The sequence below is a fragment of the Notamacropus eugenii genome, chromosome 7 (genome assembly GCF_028372415.1).
Source record: "Notamacropus eugenii isolate mMacEug1 chromosome 7, mMacEug1.pri_v2, whole genome shotgun sequence".
Classification (NCBI taxonomy): Eukaryota; Metazoa; Chordata; class Mammalia; order Diprotodontia; family Macropodidae; genus Notamacropus; species Notamacropus eugenii.
This window is the reverse complement of record NC_092878.1, coordinates 30,867,281-30,885,680: the sequence shown is the minus strand read 5'-3', so window position 1 is coordinate 30,885,680 and position 18,400 is coordinate 30,867,281. Positions and strand designations below refer to the sequence as shown.

General features: G+C 36.6%; 1 protein-coding gene across 14 annotated transcripts in view; it reads right to left on the bottom strand.

Moving 5' to 3' along the window:
• LOC140513770 (TP53-binding protein 1-like) overlaps positions 1-18,400 on the bottom strand; it is a 130,722-nt gene that overhangs the window by 85,297 nt on the left and 27,025 nt on the right. For all 14 annotated transcript variants that reach the window (XR_011970328.1, XR_011970327.1, XR_011970329.1 and 11 more), the window contains 4 exons: positions 15,626-15,700; positions 11,169-11,298; positions 10,391-10,499; positions 4,637-6,137 (listed from right to left, as the gene is read on the bottom strand). Coding sequence is in view for 9 of the 14 variants with exons in the window: in XM_072623732.1 (XP_072479833.1) it covers positions 4,637-6,137; positions 10,391-10,499; positions 11,169-11,298; positions 15,626-15,700 (1,815 nt within the window). In the remaining 5 variants the exon portion in view is untranslated. The remainder of the gene's footprint in view (positions 1-4,636; positions 6,138-10,390; positions 10,500-11,168; positions 11,299-15,625; positions 15,701-18,400) is intronic.

The following is an 18,400-nucleotide window of genomic DNA, read 5'->3' as shown; positions in this document are numbered from 1 at the left end:
TCCAAAAAGCCAATGAGGAGAAGAATACCTTAATGAAGGAGAAGTTTCAAAAGCTCACTGAACAGAATAATTTGTTGAAAGAGAGAACTGAATTCAGAGAAATTAATGACTATGAATTAAACCAAGCAGTTAGTAAACAAAACCAAAAATTTGAAAAAATAGAAGATAATGTGAAACATCTCATTGGAAAAACAACTGACCTGGAAAATAGATCCAGGAGAAACAATTTAAAAATTATGGCACTACCTGAAAGCCTTGATCAAAAAAAGAGCCTAGACATTATCTTCCATGAAATTATTGAGGAAAACTGCCCTGATATTCTAGAACCAGAGGGAAAAATAAATATTGAAAGAATCCACCAATCACCTCCTGAAAGAGACCCGAACAGAGAAACTCCTAGGAATATTGTGGCCAAATTTCAGAGTTCCCAGATCAAGGAGAAAATACTGCAAGCAGCTAGAAAGAAGCAATTTGAGTATTGTGGAAATACAATCAGGATAACACAGGATCTGGCAGCTTCAACATTAAGGGATCAAAGGGCTTGGAATGGGATATTTCAGAGGTCAAAGGAACTGGGACTAAAACCAAGAATCACCTACCCAGCAAATCTGAGTATAATACTTCAAGGGAATAAATGGTCATTCAATGATATAGAGGACTTTCAATCATTCACTTCATACTGAGGAAAAGACCAGACCTGTATAGAAAATCTGACTTCCCAAGACAAGAATCAAGAGAAGCATGAAAAGATAAACAGGAAAGAAAAATCATAAAAAGACTCTAAAGCTGAACTGTTTGCTACATGGAAAGAATGTATTTATAACTCTTGAATCTTTCAGTAATTTGGGTACATGGAGAGATTGTACATACGCGCGCGCACACACACACACACACACACACACATATAAAGATAGAGAGTACAGGGTGTGTTCAATCAGAAGAGATGATATTCACACAAAAATAAAATAAAATAAAAATTAAGGGGTAAAGGAGGAAAATACCGGAAAGAGAAAGGGAGAAATGGAACGGGGCAGGCTATAACTCATAAAAGAGATAAGAAAAATCTTGTTCAATGGAGGAGAAAAAGGAGAGGGGAGAGGGGAAAAATGAAGCTACTCTCTTCACATGTGGCTGAAGGAGGGAATAACATGCTCACTAAATTTGATATGAAAATTTATATCATACCACAGAAAATTAATGACATCTTTAGTTTGGGGGAAAGAATTTCAGTCCAAATTTCCTAGAGGACGGTAACCTCAGGTAAAATTCGGCTTTGATTGTAAAGTCAAGGTTTTAATGGTAAATTTGATTTTACGATGGCTATTTAATCAAGAACTAGAACATGTATAGAAAGGCATGTAAGCCACTTCAGATTTGCCTAAAAGATGTTCCTTAGCCAAAGTGAAATTACAATATTTGAAACCTGGTCATTGTAACTTGCCATTTTTAGACGCTATGGGACTGTTAAGTGACTGTTCTTCTGAGTCTAACTCCAGGTATGGATAGCAAGAAAGGCAGTCTGAGCCTCCAATACATGATGCCAGTAAGCCTGTGAGATGCTGGCATGAGCTGCAAAAGGTGATCTCATGGGAAGGGTGGGAGAGCAGCTGCTCAGCATGGGCTGAAGTAGGATTCTCCTGACTCAATTTCCCCACTGACACCTGGCAGACTTTAAGCCTGGCTGAATGCAAGTTCACAATCTACTCCTGCCTGGAATTGACATGAAGTTGGAGAGATACTGGTTCCCTGCAGTGTCCCTACTCTTGTTGGCAATTTCCTATAGTCAAAAGGTTTGTAAGCTTAATATCAGATCTATTAAATTACAGATTATTGGTAGGGGAACATCTGAGGTTAAGTCTAAAATTAAGCTATTATTCATAGGACTTTAGACCAACAACAACAAGTTAGAGTCCTTTAATTCTTAGTAATACTGTGGAGACGATCAGGTCAAGAGCTTGTGAAGTTAGCAACATAAATATTATTTGTGTCTCAGTTGGTTAATGTTTAAAAAAAAAATTCTTTTGTGGTCCATATTGTAAATGTTTTAAAAAGAAGTATCACCTGACCAAAATTTTGAATTGTTTTATCTGTTGTAAACTGTGTTAAAAATGAAAAATAAAATTAAAAAAAATTAGAATGGAGGAGATGGAAGCTAATGACTTTATAACAAATCAAGAAATTATAAAACAAAACCAAAAGGATGAAAAAAATAGAAAACAATGTGAAATATGTGATTGGAAAAACAACTGACCTGGAAAATAGATCCAAGAGAGATAATTTTAAAATTATTGGTCTGCCTGAAAACCATGATCAAAAAAAGAGCCTTGACATCATCCTTCAAGAAATTATCAAAGAAAACTGCCCTGATATTCTAAAACCAGAGGGTAAAACAGAAATGGAAAGAATTCACTGATCACCTCCTGAAAGAGACCCCAAAAGGAAAACTCCTAGCAATATTGTAGCCAAGTTCCAGAGTTCCCAGGTCAAGGAAAAAATATTACAAGCAGCCAGGAAAAAAAAAACAGAAAAAAACAATTCAAGTATTGTGGAAATACAATCAGGAGAACACAGGATTTAGCAGCTTCTATACTAAGTTATCAGAGAGCTTGGAATATGATATTATAGAGGACTAAAACCAAGAATCACCTACCCAGCAAAACTGAGTGCAATACTTCAGGGAAAAAAATGGAATTTCAATGAAATAAAGGAATTCCAAGCATTGTATTCTTGTTGAAAAGACCTGAGCTGAACAGAAAATTTGACTTTCAAATACAAGAATCAAGAGAAATATGAAAATGTAAACAGAAAAGAGAAGCCTTAAGGAACTCATTGAAGTTGAACTGCTTACATTCCTACATGGAAAAACATTTGTTAATTCATGAGACCTTTTTCAGTATTAGAGTAGTTAGAGAGAATTTATATGTGTGTATGTGTATGTATGTAGGTGCATATGTGTATGTATATCATATGTGTAGGTATGTATATGGGTGTGGATGGATAAACAGACAGATAGGCAGATAAGATAGATAGATACAGAGGAAGAGAGAGAGACAGAGAGACAGAGGGTACAGGGTGAGCTGAATATGGAAAATACCTAAAAAATAAAATTTACTGTTGAGAGGAATGTACTGGGAGAAAGAGAAAGGGAGAGGTAGAATGTAGCAAATCATCTCACATAAAAGAGGCAAGAAAGAGCTTTTATGATGAAGGAGAGGAAGGAGGAAATGAAAAGGACTAAGGGAGCCTTACTCTCATGGGATCTGGCTTAAGGAGAGAATAACACACACTCAGTTGGGTAGGGAAATTTATTTTACCCTACAGGAAGGCAGGAGCAAAGGGGATAGGAGAGGGAGGATAATAGAAGGGACATCAAATTGGGGAAAGGGATAATCAGAAGCAAGTACTACTGTGGGAACAGGTAAAGAGAGAAAATGGAATAAATGGAGGGCAGGACAGAGAGAAATGTGGTTGGTCTTTCCCAACACAACTGTCATGGAAGTGTTCTGCATGGCTACACATGGATGAGCTATATTGAACTGCTTGCTTTCTCAGTGAGGGTGAGTGGGGAGGGAGGAAGAGAATATGGAACTCAAAGCTTTAAAAATTAATGTTAACAATTTTTTCATGCAACTAGGAAATAAGATGTACAGGCAATGGGGTATAGAAAACTATTTTGCCCTATAGGAAAACAGAAGGGAGAGGGGGTGGGAAAAGGAGGAGGATGATAGAAGGGAGGACAGACTTAGGGGAAGGGGTGCATGGGGTACATGCTGTCCTGGAGTGAGGGGTAGGGAGAGATGTGAGGAAATTTGGAATTCAAATTCTTATGGAAGTTAATGTTGAAAACTGAAAAATAACTGTATTACGTATTAAAAAAAAAACCCGATAAACACTTAATAGCCAACCTGGCATCACCAGGCCCATACTGGAAGCCTTTTTCACATGAAATGACCTGTCAGAGCTTATAATCCCACTAATATAACCTTTGAAAAATTAAGAATACCTCAGCACTATGATGATATGTTCTTATTTGCAGTCTCTCAGTAGTATGCGACACAGCTCAAAATAATTTATAATCTTGAAATAGATCCCAGAAGAAGTATGGACATTAAATCTTTCAAGTCTTAATTTCTAAGATTTATATATCTGTTAAATCATACTTAGAAACTTAGTCTAATACTCTTGAAGAGAAAACAACTATTAGCAAATTATTTAATTAAGAGCCTATTTGTAGTTCTATGAAGAATAATTAAGTGAATATTTATTATTTCTAGATGACTCAACTGAAAATACAGTTTAGCTGTGCTCCCTACCCCACTTCCACAATTTCTCCCCCTAAAAAAAGCAAGGTAAGTACAATTTATACGTATTTGTGAAATTCAAGAACCTTTATGACTATAAGGCAGCCAGAATTATAGTCAGTAAAGACAACCTCTGATTAGAAAAAATGATTATTTTTGATAACTGGCTAATTGTTATTCCGTTTATTAATATCTGTTCCACTTTAGAATTTAGCTCCAATAATAACCTTCAGCCCTCTATTCCTACCTCTCAAAAATCAATTCTGGTTAAGCTTCTCAATCCATCAGCTGAACGAGTCAAACAGTCCCCATTCGTATCTATGAATCGTACTCACCATTGGAGCTTTCACAGGGGCTCTGAAGACAATGGTCAGCGGCTTTCCCAAGCTGCTGAGTCTTTCCTTCACTGCCTGATTCCTCTATAGTATCCATTTGCGAATGTTTTATTAATAAAGTGTCTGCTTGCCCTGGAGATTGTGGCTGCTGCTTCTCCTGTTCAGTTCTCAGTATATCATCTACTCTTTCTAAAGACACTGGAGAGTGCTGAGGGTTCTTCTCAGTAAGTGATTCCAGATTCTCGTCAGATTCTTGGCTCTTCTCTCCCTTAGCATCTAGACTGTTCTTAGCACCCAGTTCTATTCCTGGATCAACGTCCACACAAGAATGAGTATCTTCGTGGGCCTCTTCTCCCACAACAGGCTGAGAGGCAATATCAGCTGAGGACTCATCTTTTGTGGCTTTCTCTTCTACAATGACACCACAGCTTTCTGAGGTGGCCTCTCCCCCAGCCTCTGGGTCCTTCTGTTCCAGTTCTTCATCATGCATTTTCAGTTTTTTTGGAGAATCACTACCACTGACACTAGTATTAACTTCCATAGCTCCTTGGTACTCTTGATCTGGGATTTTTTCTTGGAGGCATAATCCTGGTGACTGAGTCTGAATCAGAGAGGGATGGAGTGGGCTACTCTCCCTGTTTTCTTTCTCTTCTTTCTGCCCCTCCTCTTGACTTTCACAAGGGGTTTCAGGAATTTCTTCAACCTCAGAAATTGAAGACCTCTTCTCTGTGTGATATTGTTTAGCCTCCACAGAGACCTCCTGATCTAATGCATTTAAGTGGGCCTCAGACGCAACAGTCTCAGATGAAACAGCCTCAGATGGAACAGCCTCAGACGGAAGAACCTCAGACGGAACAGCCTCAGACGGAACAGCCTCAGACGGAACAGCCTCAGACGGAACAGCCTCAGACGAAACAGCCTCAGAGGGAAGAACCTCAGACGGAAGAGCCTCAGACGGAAGAGCCTCAGAAACAGCCTCAGACGAAAGACTCTCAGAAAGAAGTACTTGGCTTCCTGAATCACATGTAAAATCAACACAAACATGTTCCATCTCTTCTCTGGTTTTGCATTCAGTGGCTGAAATGATCATTTCATTTGTAGTTTTTACAGCATCTTCTGTCTTTTTACAGTTTTCACTCAGCTCTTCTTGACTGTCTTTTGTTTGGTTCACTAGTACACTAGAATCTTCTGTGGGACAAACTTTAGATTCCAGAGTTTGAGATACAGGTTGCGTATCTTCAGTCTGCGTGTTCTTAGCATCTTCATCGATCTGCTGAGAGGTCAAACTCTCCATCTTTGTAGACTGGCTGCAATCACTTCCAGAAAGCATCAGCTTACAGGATTCTCCCATTAGTGGCTGCCCAAGATCCTCAGTGGGATTTCCTTCCTCAGTCTGTGAAGTCTTAGAGCACTCCACTGTGAAAGAGGAATTGTATCTATCTTCAGTGTTCTTTTCGTCACTTGGTCCCTGCTCCAAACTTGGAGATGGAATAAAAATGTCCTAAGGAGAGAAAAGGTAATAAACATTTTTTCTTCACATTCAAATTACTTTGTTCACCTATAACTCACATCAGAAACCTACATCTCTTTTTATTCAAACTAGAAACCAAATAACTGAGTTTATAAGCACTTTGCCCATGATCACAGGGTTAAAAAAGGTGTGTTTAGGAAAAAATCCCAGATTTGTATATCAATCTTTTTCTCAAAACAAAAAGCTACTTCCTCCTCTAGTTCCTCTTGCCAAATCACAGACATGAGTAAAACAGAATGTATATAAGATATTTTTAAAGATAACAGACTTCTCCCTTGGAAGAAAGGAAAAACATTTAAATATTTGACTACATATGTTTAGAGTTCCAATACAGCGTCACACAGCTAAATGGGCACTTTAAAAATAATGATGGTGAAGAATCAGCACGCACTTGTGTGAATTTTACTAAAGGACTCTGTCTTAGGAAGAGTGGTGATTGTGAAACCCAGAAAGTACATGACTCCTTAAACACAGAGTAAACCGTTCAGTGAAGTTCTCATTCTTTCACAAAAGAGCAGTGCAACCATCTTGCTTCCCAGTATTATGGCAGCTGATGAATGTCACTACGCTGATAACAAGTCAAATCTAGGACAGATGTCAATTCTAAAAGATTTTTCTTTTGCTGTGCCACTCTGAATTGGAATTGTGAAAAGTTGTATGCCAAGCAGGCGAGGTATGAATGTGCTATTATTTTAAAATTATAACATCTAACTAGGAATCAAATAAGATTACAAGACAGTCCATACGTACAATATCAGTCTATATTTCAGCGCCTTGAATTTTTTCTTTGCTCTTTTGGAAAATACGCAGCTAAGTCCTAAATACTATGAATAATAAATCCCCTAAAGTGTTTGCATTATTTGAATACGCACTGCATATTTCCACTGGGCTAGAATAAATAATCAGAGTTTACATAAATATAACTTTGAATAGCACAAATGCAAACAGGAATTCCATTATTTGCACTAATTGGGACCTGACTGTAACGGTCACATATCTGAGAGCCTGGACAAACACTTTTTTTTTCTCCCCTTTTTTTTTGCGAGGCAATCTGGGTCAAGTGACTTGCCCAGGGTCACACAGCTAGTAAGTGCCTGAAGCCACATTTGAACTCAGGTCCTCCTGATTCCAGGGCCGGTGCTCTATCCACTTCACCACCGAGATGCCCCTTTAGACAGACACTTTTAACAACTACTTTTAAAATACATTCCTTTTGAAAATGTGTTTAATAGACCCAAATGTATAATCATACAAGTCATTCCCCAATTGATAAATGGTCAAAGGATATGAACAGGCAATTTTCAGAGGAAGAAATTAAAGCTATCTATAATCATATGAAAAAATGATCTAAATCACTATTGATTAGAGAGATGCAAATCAAAACAACTCTGAGGTACCACATCACACCTATAAGATTGGCAAACATGACAGAACAAGAAAATGATAAATGCTGGAGAGGATGTGGGAGAGTTGGAACACTAATTCATTGTTGGTGGAGCTGCGAGCGCATCCAACCATTCTGGAGAGCAATTTGGAACTATGCCCAAAGGGCTACAAAAATGTGCATACCCTTTGACCCAGCAATATCGCTACTAGGACTATATCCCCAAGAGATCATAAAAATGGGAAAGGGTCCCACATGTACAAAAATATTTATAGCAGCACTCTATGTAGTTGCCAAAAACTGGAAGTCAAGGGGATGTCCATCAATTGGGGAATGGCTGAATAAATTATGGTATATGAATGTAATGGAGTACTATTGTGCCATAAGAAATGATGAACAAGAAGACTTCAGAGAGGCCTGGAAGGACTTATATGACCTGATGCTGAGTGAAAGGAGCAGAACCAGGAGAACTTTGTGCACAGCAACGACCACAGTGTGTGAGAGTTTTTTCTGGTAGACTTGGATTTTTGTAATAATGCAAAAACTTCTTATAAAAAAAAAAAAATCCCAAAGGTGGTTCTCAAGGCAAAATGCCTTCCACACTCAGAGAAAGAAATATGGAAGTCATTCGCAAAATGTAGCAGATCATGTTTGTGTATGTGTATGTGTTTGTGTATCATGTTCTGATTTGTTATACGATTTCTTTCAGTTATTTTAGTCTGACTACATAGCATGACTATAGTGAAAATATACTCAATAGGAAAGTATATGTAGAATCTATACAGAATTGTATGCAGTCGTGGGGAGGGAGGGGGGTAGTGGGGGGGGATAAAATCGCAATTGTATGGCAGTGATTGTTAAACATTAAAAAATAAAAAAAAATAAATAAAGTACTTGCTAAGGTGGCTTTACTATGTGTCAGTAACTATGGTAGGAGCTGACGATACAAATACAATAAATCTTGGCAAGGACTTCTCAGAAAACATGAAAGAAGTTCGAGAAAAATTATGTTCGAACATTTTATATAATATACCACAAGCTTCAAATGGATGCATGATCTGAAGATTAAAGTCATAGCATTAAAAAAAAGAACAGAGGAAAATCCGATCAGGTACCTTTAAAAGCAACAGCTAAAGGCAGAATTCTTACCAAACAAGATTAGAGAATAAAACTGATAATTCTGATTACATGAAACTGAAGAACTCTTATACAAATTTAATGGAACTAGAATAAGGGAAGCAGTTGACAAGGGGAAAAAGCTATCACGTAGGTCTGACGCATGCCTGATTTCCCAGATTTCGAGGGAACCAGCATGGACATATACAATTAAAAGTCATTCCCCAGTGGGTGAAGGCAAAAAAGATATAAACAAATAGTTCTTAAAATGACTATGAACGATTATATGAAGGATTGCTTCAACTCACTAATAATTAGGGAAAAATAAATTAAACCAAGTCTAAAGCTTCATTTCATGCCTAGAAAATCGGCAGATAACAAAAAATGGGAAGTCAAAATTGGAGAAGTTGTGGAAAGATAAGCATATCAAAGATAGCAGGAAAGTACACAAAATATTTCTAAGCACTTTTTTTTGGTAGCAAGTAAGTGGAACAAGGAATAGCTAAAAAAAATGATGGTGTCTGAATAGCAGAGAGGTGCAGAAGGAGCCACGTGCTTTCACACATGGCCAAATGGTGATTCCTTTAGTTCCATTACGCAAGGCAGGGCCAGGGCTTCTATTTTTGAAAGAAAGATTTTTGGAGAGGGATGGTGCTAATACAGACACACAGACACACACTCACACATCAAAGAAAGGGTCAACGAAACATTTAAAAATACACAAAAGATCAAAATCAGAAGAAGTTCAGAAAGGAACAAAGCAATTCTGTTAAGTTTAACATTTTCTTAAAAAAGCCCTCAAACGACTTGCAACAGAAATTTTGTTCTTTGTATGTTGAAATATTCATATTTAAGTTCATAATAAAAAAAGAACATTTGAAATTAAAAAAACAGGCACACCGCTACACTGCTCCTAAAGCTCAGTTAGTCCAATCATTTTGGAAACAAGATCTCACTGGCAGACGTATACACCAAGCAGGTCAGAGACAAAAAAGGTCCCATTTATAGCCATGTATTGATAACAGCACTTTCGGTAACAGCAAAGAACTGGAAGCAAAGTAGATAGATACCCCATCCGTGGGAAGTAGAGAAGCAAACAGTGATACATGAATATAACGGAATATTGCTGTACCATAAGAATTGACTAATTGAAGAGACAGAGAAATACGTGCTCTTCTATGAAATGATGCAAAATGAAGCAGTCAGAACAAAGAATACAGTGCACATAATGACAAAAAATGTAAATGTATAAAAACAAAAAAACAAGGCAAGGAAAACGGAATGCAGGGAAATGATAATGATCAAGGAAGAGACATGAGGATGCACCTCCCTCCCTCATTTTCAGATACGGAGGACGATACACATGGGACAACGTCAGACCGGACTGAGGAGCAGGTTTGTTTTGCCGAATTATTTTCTTTCTTTTTCTGTTATTCGGGACAATTCCCAAGAAAGAAGGTTCGAGGTATATTGGAAAATGAAAAACAAAAAATACAAATCAAAGTGTAAGTTCTTCATAGTTGTCAAAGTTTGGTACATATAAAATATGACAGTTAGAAATAAACTACTCAGAGCAAATATTACTTGTGGATTACCAAAAATATGGACTTTTTAGCAGCACTTAGTAAAACTTGTGGCTGATTTGGTATTTTTTGATAAATTATTAAAATTACAAGTCTGAAATGATGAATGAAAATACAGTGAAGGAATGAAAGATACTTACTACATCTCTGCTACTTTTCTTCACACTAAACTTGAGAGGAAGGGATCTTCGGACCTTTTCTTTAGGACTTCTCTTAGGCGAGAAGCAATCTGCCTTCCCTGACTCCACCCTAGGAATTTTTTCATAAGAGGGAAGAAAAAAAATGCAATTTTTGATAACGACAATTTAAGCTGTATATGTTGCCAACAATATTTTTTCTGCGAGGCAAAACTTAACATAAAAATCCACAATAAGTTTTAGTGCTCATCTCCTAAAAGAATAAAAATATCAGACACTCTTGATGGAGGAGTCCTAACTAGCTATGTGGGACCTTTGGCAAATCACAACTTGATGACAGTTTCCTCAACATTTATAACATTAGGATTTATATCAGATGATTTCTAAGTCTATTCTAGATCTAAGATTTTATAAGTAGTGGGAATATGAAAACTTTATTTGTGTACCTAATTGTCATGCTTCTGACAAGAACTATTATAGTCCTTTGAACTTGGATCAAATAGATTTTCAAATCACAAGTAAAACATTAAGATGATATACTGTAGGGCAAAAGAGACAAGATTTTAATCAAGCAGAAGTGGTTTTTAGATTGAGAATCTTTCTTTGATAGAGGGAAAAAAGGAAAATGTTCTTGACTAATAAGAGTATACTGACAGGGAAATTTTCAAAAATGTTTTATTATTAAAATTGTATCAGTTTGCAGAAACAATAAATAACAAAGCAAACTATCCAAATCATTTAAACTAAGTTTCATTAGTTATCAGTGACTGAAGCAACTCACCTGCACACTTTTTCGCTTGCAATCCTTGTACTTCGCCTCTGAACACCTGGACTGAACCAACGACTTCCACTGATGGCTATGGGGGAGACTGAACTCTGGGAAGATGCACCAGGACTTGCTTCAAACTGAACTACAAAAGTAGCATAACATATATTAACTGATTTGTTTTAAAGCACAAAACATCAATAATATTGTTTTTTAAGAGACTTTTGAATTCCAAAATTTTTTTTTAAATTTTAGCTTAATAACCTTCCTTCATTTTCCTTTTACATAAAACACTATTTTTATTAATGTTATACTTTAGGAGGATCAAGAAAATGTTTAATTCGATTTTAACTTCTGTTAATAACATACAAAACAGTTCCTATATATAAACTCTGACTTGATATCCCCAGGGGAGAATATCACATTCCTTCTGTTTCCCCAATTCATGATAATTACCCTCAGCTAATTAAACATTATGCTAATAACCACTTGGATCTTCCAGTGTTTTTCTATTCCTTTGATTTCAATTCACTCTCCAGGTTCTCTTCTTACCTGTCTCAGTATCATTTTCAGTTTCCTTTGCTGAATCATCACCCCTGTCCCACTCCTAACCACATATATTCTCCAAGTCTCTGGGCCCTTCTCCTCTCTACTCACATACATACCACCCTAGTTCAGACCTTCCTCACTCTTGCTTGAACTATAATAACAGCCTAATTAAACTCCTAGCTTAAGTTTCCCCCCTCCAATTCATCCTCCACATAGCCTCCAAAATATTCTTCCTGTAACAATATGTTTATCAGGTCACCTCCTTAAGAAGCCGTGGTACCTTTAGATAAAAAAACATAAAATTTCTCAGCTTGGTTTTTAAAGCTTTTCACAGTCTAGATACAGACTACTTTTATAGATAGTTCCTAATATTCTCTTTCATGTAGTCTATTCCACACTGTCGTACCTGCTGTCCTCTGAATTTGATAACCCACTTCCTGCCTCCATGCCTTTGACTGCAATGTACTCCCTTCTTTATCTCTGTCCTTAAAAATCTCTATTCCTCCTGGTAGTGTTTTCTCTCCCTCACCAAGTTATCTCATATTTATTTGTTTACTTGCTTATCTTCCTAGGTAAATTTTAAGTGCCCTGAAGGTAGAGACTTTCAAATTTCTGTCTTTGGGAAGATAGTGTCATTGAACTGAAGAATACACGGTGGGATATAAGGTGTAAGAAGACTGGAAAGAGGCAAAAAAATGGTAAGGGAGACTGACAATTGGTCATAAGGCAATTACAGGGGCCCCTTTGATGGCAATGGATATAAACCCAGATAGGTAAAAAAAAAACCTCTTTTTTTGTTGAATTTAAAATCAATAGTTAATTTAAAGAACAGTTGACCTAAAATCAACAACTGACTTACTAAAATTAGTTTACTCAATTTCAGGATAAATTACTATGGCCAGGGTTCTTTCCCTTGCTATACAGTGGTTGTGTAATGGTGGACTACTACAGAATGGCTATGTGACCCTGAGCAAGTCTTCTACTTCTCAGTGCTCTGGGCAGTTCTCTATAACCATACATTGGTAGAGGGAGTTTGCTCACCTGAAAGTCCCCAATACCATTAAAATCACAGGTGCAGTCACTGAAATCACAGCTCCACCTTCTATCCCTTGTACGTTCTAAGATGATGTAGTCACAATTAATTTTCTCAGTTTTTTTGGTCACTTCAATACTACTCACCAGTTTTTCCTTGTGAGGGTTAGGGGCTATAACTGTGATTTCATTTGTATAGGGAACTCTCTGGTGAGGTAATTATCCCTATTAATACAAGCCAGCACGTTCTCTGCAACTTAAAGAGTGGCTTAGAGCACAGATATCAAATGTGTGGCCCCCTGTAGCCAGAACTAGATAAAAATGTAATTGGGAAATATTTAATACAGTAAATAAAAATATAATAAAAATAGAAAGCATTACATTTTAAAATTACGTCAACATGCAACACAGGAATCCTTAGAATAGATTAGTAACCCCCTATTCCTATTTGAGTTTGCTATTACTGACTTCCAACCGTGACAGATTAAATGATATGCCCATGGTCACATAGCCAGTATATGTCAGAGATGGGACATAAACCCAATTTCCAAGATTAGCTCTCTATTCATTATACTATATTTCTATTGGCAAGAATTAAATCCTAACCTCCAGTTTCCCTGCCAGTTCACTCTACCATCTGAAAGATGAAAATGTCAGCAAGGCAATAATTCATCAGATGTGTCTATTTTAAGCAGAATGAGACTTCTAGAAGATATTATGATGCTTAACACCCACCATCATTAGTATGTCTCTGTGTGAGTAAAACTGTAGATCTTTATAGCAAGAAGGCATCTCTAGAGCTCATGGTTCAGTCTCCTTATTTCATAAGTGCAGAAACTGACATCCAGAGGAGCTGAATCACTCACCCAGGATCATGCGCACTACTGTAAGTAGCTGAGCTGGAACTACAATCCAGAAGTCTTGACATTCAGTGTGTTTCTCTACTCTACCATATGGTTTCCAGGAAAATTTGGGGTCCAGGAATATTGTAAACTCTTGCTCTTGTTGTCCATTTGAAAAAAAGGTCTTAAAAACAAGTTCCCAACTCATAAATCCAGTCAGAAAAAAATTTATAAAGGTTAATCAGGGCACATTCTCCATGAGCAGGAGTTTGAGATCTCCTGACATCTGGGTTGGAAACTACAGAGCTTGAGAGAAGTGCAAAGTTGAACATAACACTAGGGACCCAATCACAAAGCATTTACTCCTAATGCCTTCAACTTCACTCCTAGCTTCCAGTACTCAAAGAAAGAAAAAGTAAAGCATCATCACAGAATACTAAAATGTGAGTTTTCAATAAAATTTTACTTTTCCTAGAGTCCCAGTTGGAAAAGACCTCAGGAGCCATCTAATCATCTCATCTTATCTGTATCTGAACAAGAAATGTCCTCTATAACATCCTTGAAAGGTGGTAACCCAGACATTAAAGCCCTCTAGTTGCGGGGGAAGGGAAGGGAAGAAATTCACTACTTCCTAAAACAATCCATTCTATTTTTGGAGAGCACTAATTGTTAGGAAAATTCAATTCAATTTAATAAATATGAAGTGACTACCATATAGAAGCTAGATGGCACAGTGGATATTGCATTGAGCTTGAGATCAGGAAGACTCAACTTCACGAGATCAAATCTAGACTTCACACACACCTTATTCAGTGACTTAACTTTGTTGATCTCAGTTCCTCATCCGTAAAAGGAGTTGGAGAAGGAAATGGCAAACCACTCCAGTATCTCTGCCAAGAAAACTCCAAATGGAGTCAGAGAAAAGTCAGACACAACTGAAATGATTAGTCCCTTGTCCTCAAGAACTCACATTCTACTGTGGGAAAATAATATATACACACAAATACATACTGGATTGACAGTGGAGTGGGATCAGGAAAATTATTTAACAAAAATGTTTTATACTTTAACAGAGAATCTAAAAATCCTATTATTTAAAGCTCGCTGGAAAAAAAAATATATTCACCTTTTAAGCAGATAAAGACTAAAGGTCAAAGAAACATTACAAAGTAAATTCAGGCTATGCAGTAGTTCAGATGAAAGTAAAGAAAGTTACAAATAACTGCAAGAATCTTAGTGCTAGCAAACAGTAACCTAAAAACCAACCAACTAGTGGAGTAAGGCAGTCATAAGAGAGCTTGCACTCAGAGATTTGAACCAAAAATTCATTGAAAAATTAGTTTGAACTTGAACTTATAACAAAATATGGACAAACTATTATAATGAACAATTTCACACAAAATTACACAAGAATTGAAATATAAACTGACTCAACTCCCTGGTATAGAATAACCTATTAATAAAAAAAAGTTAATAACCCACTTGAGTTTTGTTACATGTTTAGCAGTACTTAGTTATAAAGAGACAGAAAATCATTTCAGCAGATTAGCCTATGAACAAAATGCTTAATTTTCTAATCTCAGAATTTCTAGTACAATATGACCAATATCACTAGGGAACCCCCTATATGAGGGGCTCAACCTGGAATCCATGCTCACAAGAAATTCTTGGATACGTTTCAGGGGTTCATGAACTTAGATGGGAAAAAAATTACATCTTTATTTCAATATTGCTGGTTTCCTCTGTAATACCATTTATTTAATTTTACATACTTAAAAAATATTTCAAGGAGTACAATGTATCTATATATGTAGATATAGATAGATTTCATCAGATGGCCAACAGGGTCCATGAAACAAAAAAGGTTAAAAAACTCCACTATGCAGCATCCCCACTCAAAAGTTCTACTTTATTTGGCATTATGTTGACATTTTTTCCTTACTGTTAAAAAGCCAAATTTTGACTAAACACAAATAAATCTTGTCAGAGAACAAAGTTAAAGACAGACTGCAAAAGCTTCCATCTAGTACAGTCATGTATGATACTTACCAGCTTTGTCTTGCTGAGGTGTAGTGGAGGGTGTTCTGTTACATTTAAGCTTATTCGGTACTCCACTAACAAAATCTGAAATGCAAGACACAGAAGCAATCATGTCTTGCTCTGTTAATACACATTTAATATTTATGATGTGCTAAAAAAAAATTGTACCAGCAGATACATTTTCATTAGGTCATTATAAGAAAAATAGTCACAGGTGGAATTGATGCCCAGTAATAATGAAATACAAAGAAATTTTGCACCTTTCAAAAGATAATTTTAATTAAGTAGTTCGCATCTCTCGAGAGGATATTTCAATTCAAATACAGTCAACACTATACTTCTAAATGTTTCTCAGCAGAAAAAAATTGGAAGGTATTCTTACCTCTGGGAAAATGCTAATTAAAAAGCAAAAGGTTTTAATGAGTAATGAAATTGGTGACTAAGTTGTGAATTTTCTGAAAAGTAATTTTGGAGTTTGAAAGTGAAACAATGTATTATACGGGCCTTATGTCGAATATCACTAATTCACATTTATGTAGCATTTTAAAGTTTTCAAATGTTTACCTCACAACCCGATGTGAGTTAAGTAACATATTTTAAAATTTGTTTAAAATAATTAGTACATATTGATGATGAAAAGTAATTGTAAATTTTTCTGAATTCATTTCCAAATAATTCACCCCTTAAACAATTGTACAATGCTAAAGAAACAGCCATTCTGATGATGCGGGACAAATTCCACTCTAACAAGCACGAGTAAAAAGAATCCTCATTCTGCTTAAACCAGAGTAGAGACAAGCTGATGTAACAGGCACCCATAAAGCCTTTAGGACTACAAAATGGAATCATTCCAGAGTATTGCAGCATTTCTTACCAAGAAGCTAGCCTAACGACATGAAACATCTTATTGCTAAAAGATTGCAGAACATGGTAAAAAAAAAAAAACAAAAGTCAACTCCAAGGAAGATGTAGAACAATATTTTTACCAAACACAACTTATCTAAAACGAAACAGACAAGACTATAGTAACCAAACACAAGGCTCTCCTCCCAACCATTTCTACCATTAAGTAATTTTCTGCTACCATCATGCAAGAAATATGAGGGGAAGGGGGTGTTTATTATTCATAACCCCTATTTGAGTTCAGTCTTAATACTTTACTTCAGTGGCTTTAAAGAGCATAGTTTCACAATCTGGGCTTCGGGGGGAAACCTGGTAGCTTCAAGAAACTGTTCAGTATAATGTCCTTCTTCAATATACACATATACAAACTGATGGTTTAAAGCACAAAGACTATTTTAACAGTGTATAGACAGCTCAAATATAAATTGCATACAAGCAGGTGGCAATGTAAAATAAAGCTATTTACATTGAGAAGACCCAGATTCAAGTCTGGGTATGCTACTTTTGCTATCTTTGTGACCTTGGGTCTCAGTTTCCTTGCATATTAAAAAGGGGGGCAAACCAAATTATCTCTATATTTCTCCAAGATGTCTTCCAGCTCTAAAAGTCCTATATTCACAGTGTCAAATTTAATACAATAATCAAACCTATACTCTAGGTCAAATTGAACACAATAATCAAACCTACACACTAAAGCCATTTTCATACTTCTAAAACCTCCATCCCTAGGTTAAGCAGTTTCACCATTTCTTCTTGACAAGCATTATCTGCCAGGCACACAGTTCCAGGCACTGCTGTCTTTCCAGTACCAATACTGACATGCTAATAATAGATAACCAAGGCAGCATTTATATCTTATTATCAATACTATCTAGAGAGAAACAATACAATCCACTTAACCACCGAAAGAGCAAGATTTGTGTCATACTTTTTGCCAATATTAACTCGCTGATTCAGGGTTTTATTTAAAATATGAATATTATGTAGCTAATAAGTAGAGCAGGGACACATACTAGATAACCTAAACGTTGGATAACCTAAATGTTACTACAGAGATTCGGTTCTGGGATGTTTGAAGTTAACCAGTTAGCTAGGAATAGGAGGAAGAATGTCAGTCTCTTGAAAACAATATTTCAAAGCTTCTGATCTAATTAACAAGATAACTAAAAATACTCAACTGGAACAAAATATAAAAGGGCAGCCTCTGCTGAAACAACATCTTAGAGAGGTGGCACTGTTAGGCTAGGTGAACTATATGAAGGGAAACTTGGTCTTGATGACAGTTGATACAAACTACCCTGCCCTTCAAAGGGCCTTCACCCCAACATAATATGTGTGAACAGACCTGGCATGAAACTTAGAATGTAGAGGATTTAAGCTTCTTCCTCAAACCTTCAGGAGGAAACTGAAGGGAAGATCTATGAAAGTGACTGTTCAAGCTAGAATGATGAACATTCAGGATGTACTGGGATAGAAACTAACAGGAAAGAAAGTTTGAACTGGCACGATGACTGCGTGTAAATATGTAAGTATTTGACATAGAGCACAGATGGGGCACAAAAAACTAAAAAGACCTGGCACTCTTCCTCTTTCCTCCCAGTAACCCAAGCAGGATGTATCTGTCACTCCGCCTTTTCTCAGCCCCAGGAGCAACTTTGAAGAAAAAAAAAAAACCCAGACACAAAAGATAATTTAAAAAACTACGCAATAGGACCACAGACCATTGCAGTGAAGCTGATGACAGGAGAAAATAAATTTACATAGAAACATATAATTCATACGTAAAAGCAATCTTAAGAGTCTGGTCCTGAAAACAATGGAGAGTTCCTCTTGTTCTACCTAGCGAAAGGTATAAGGGAATCCCATGGAAAGGAGGCAGAC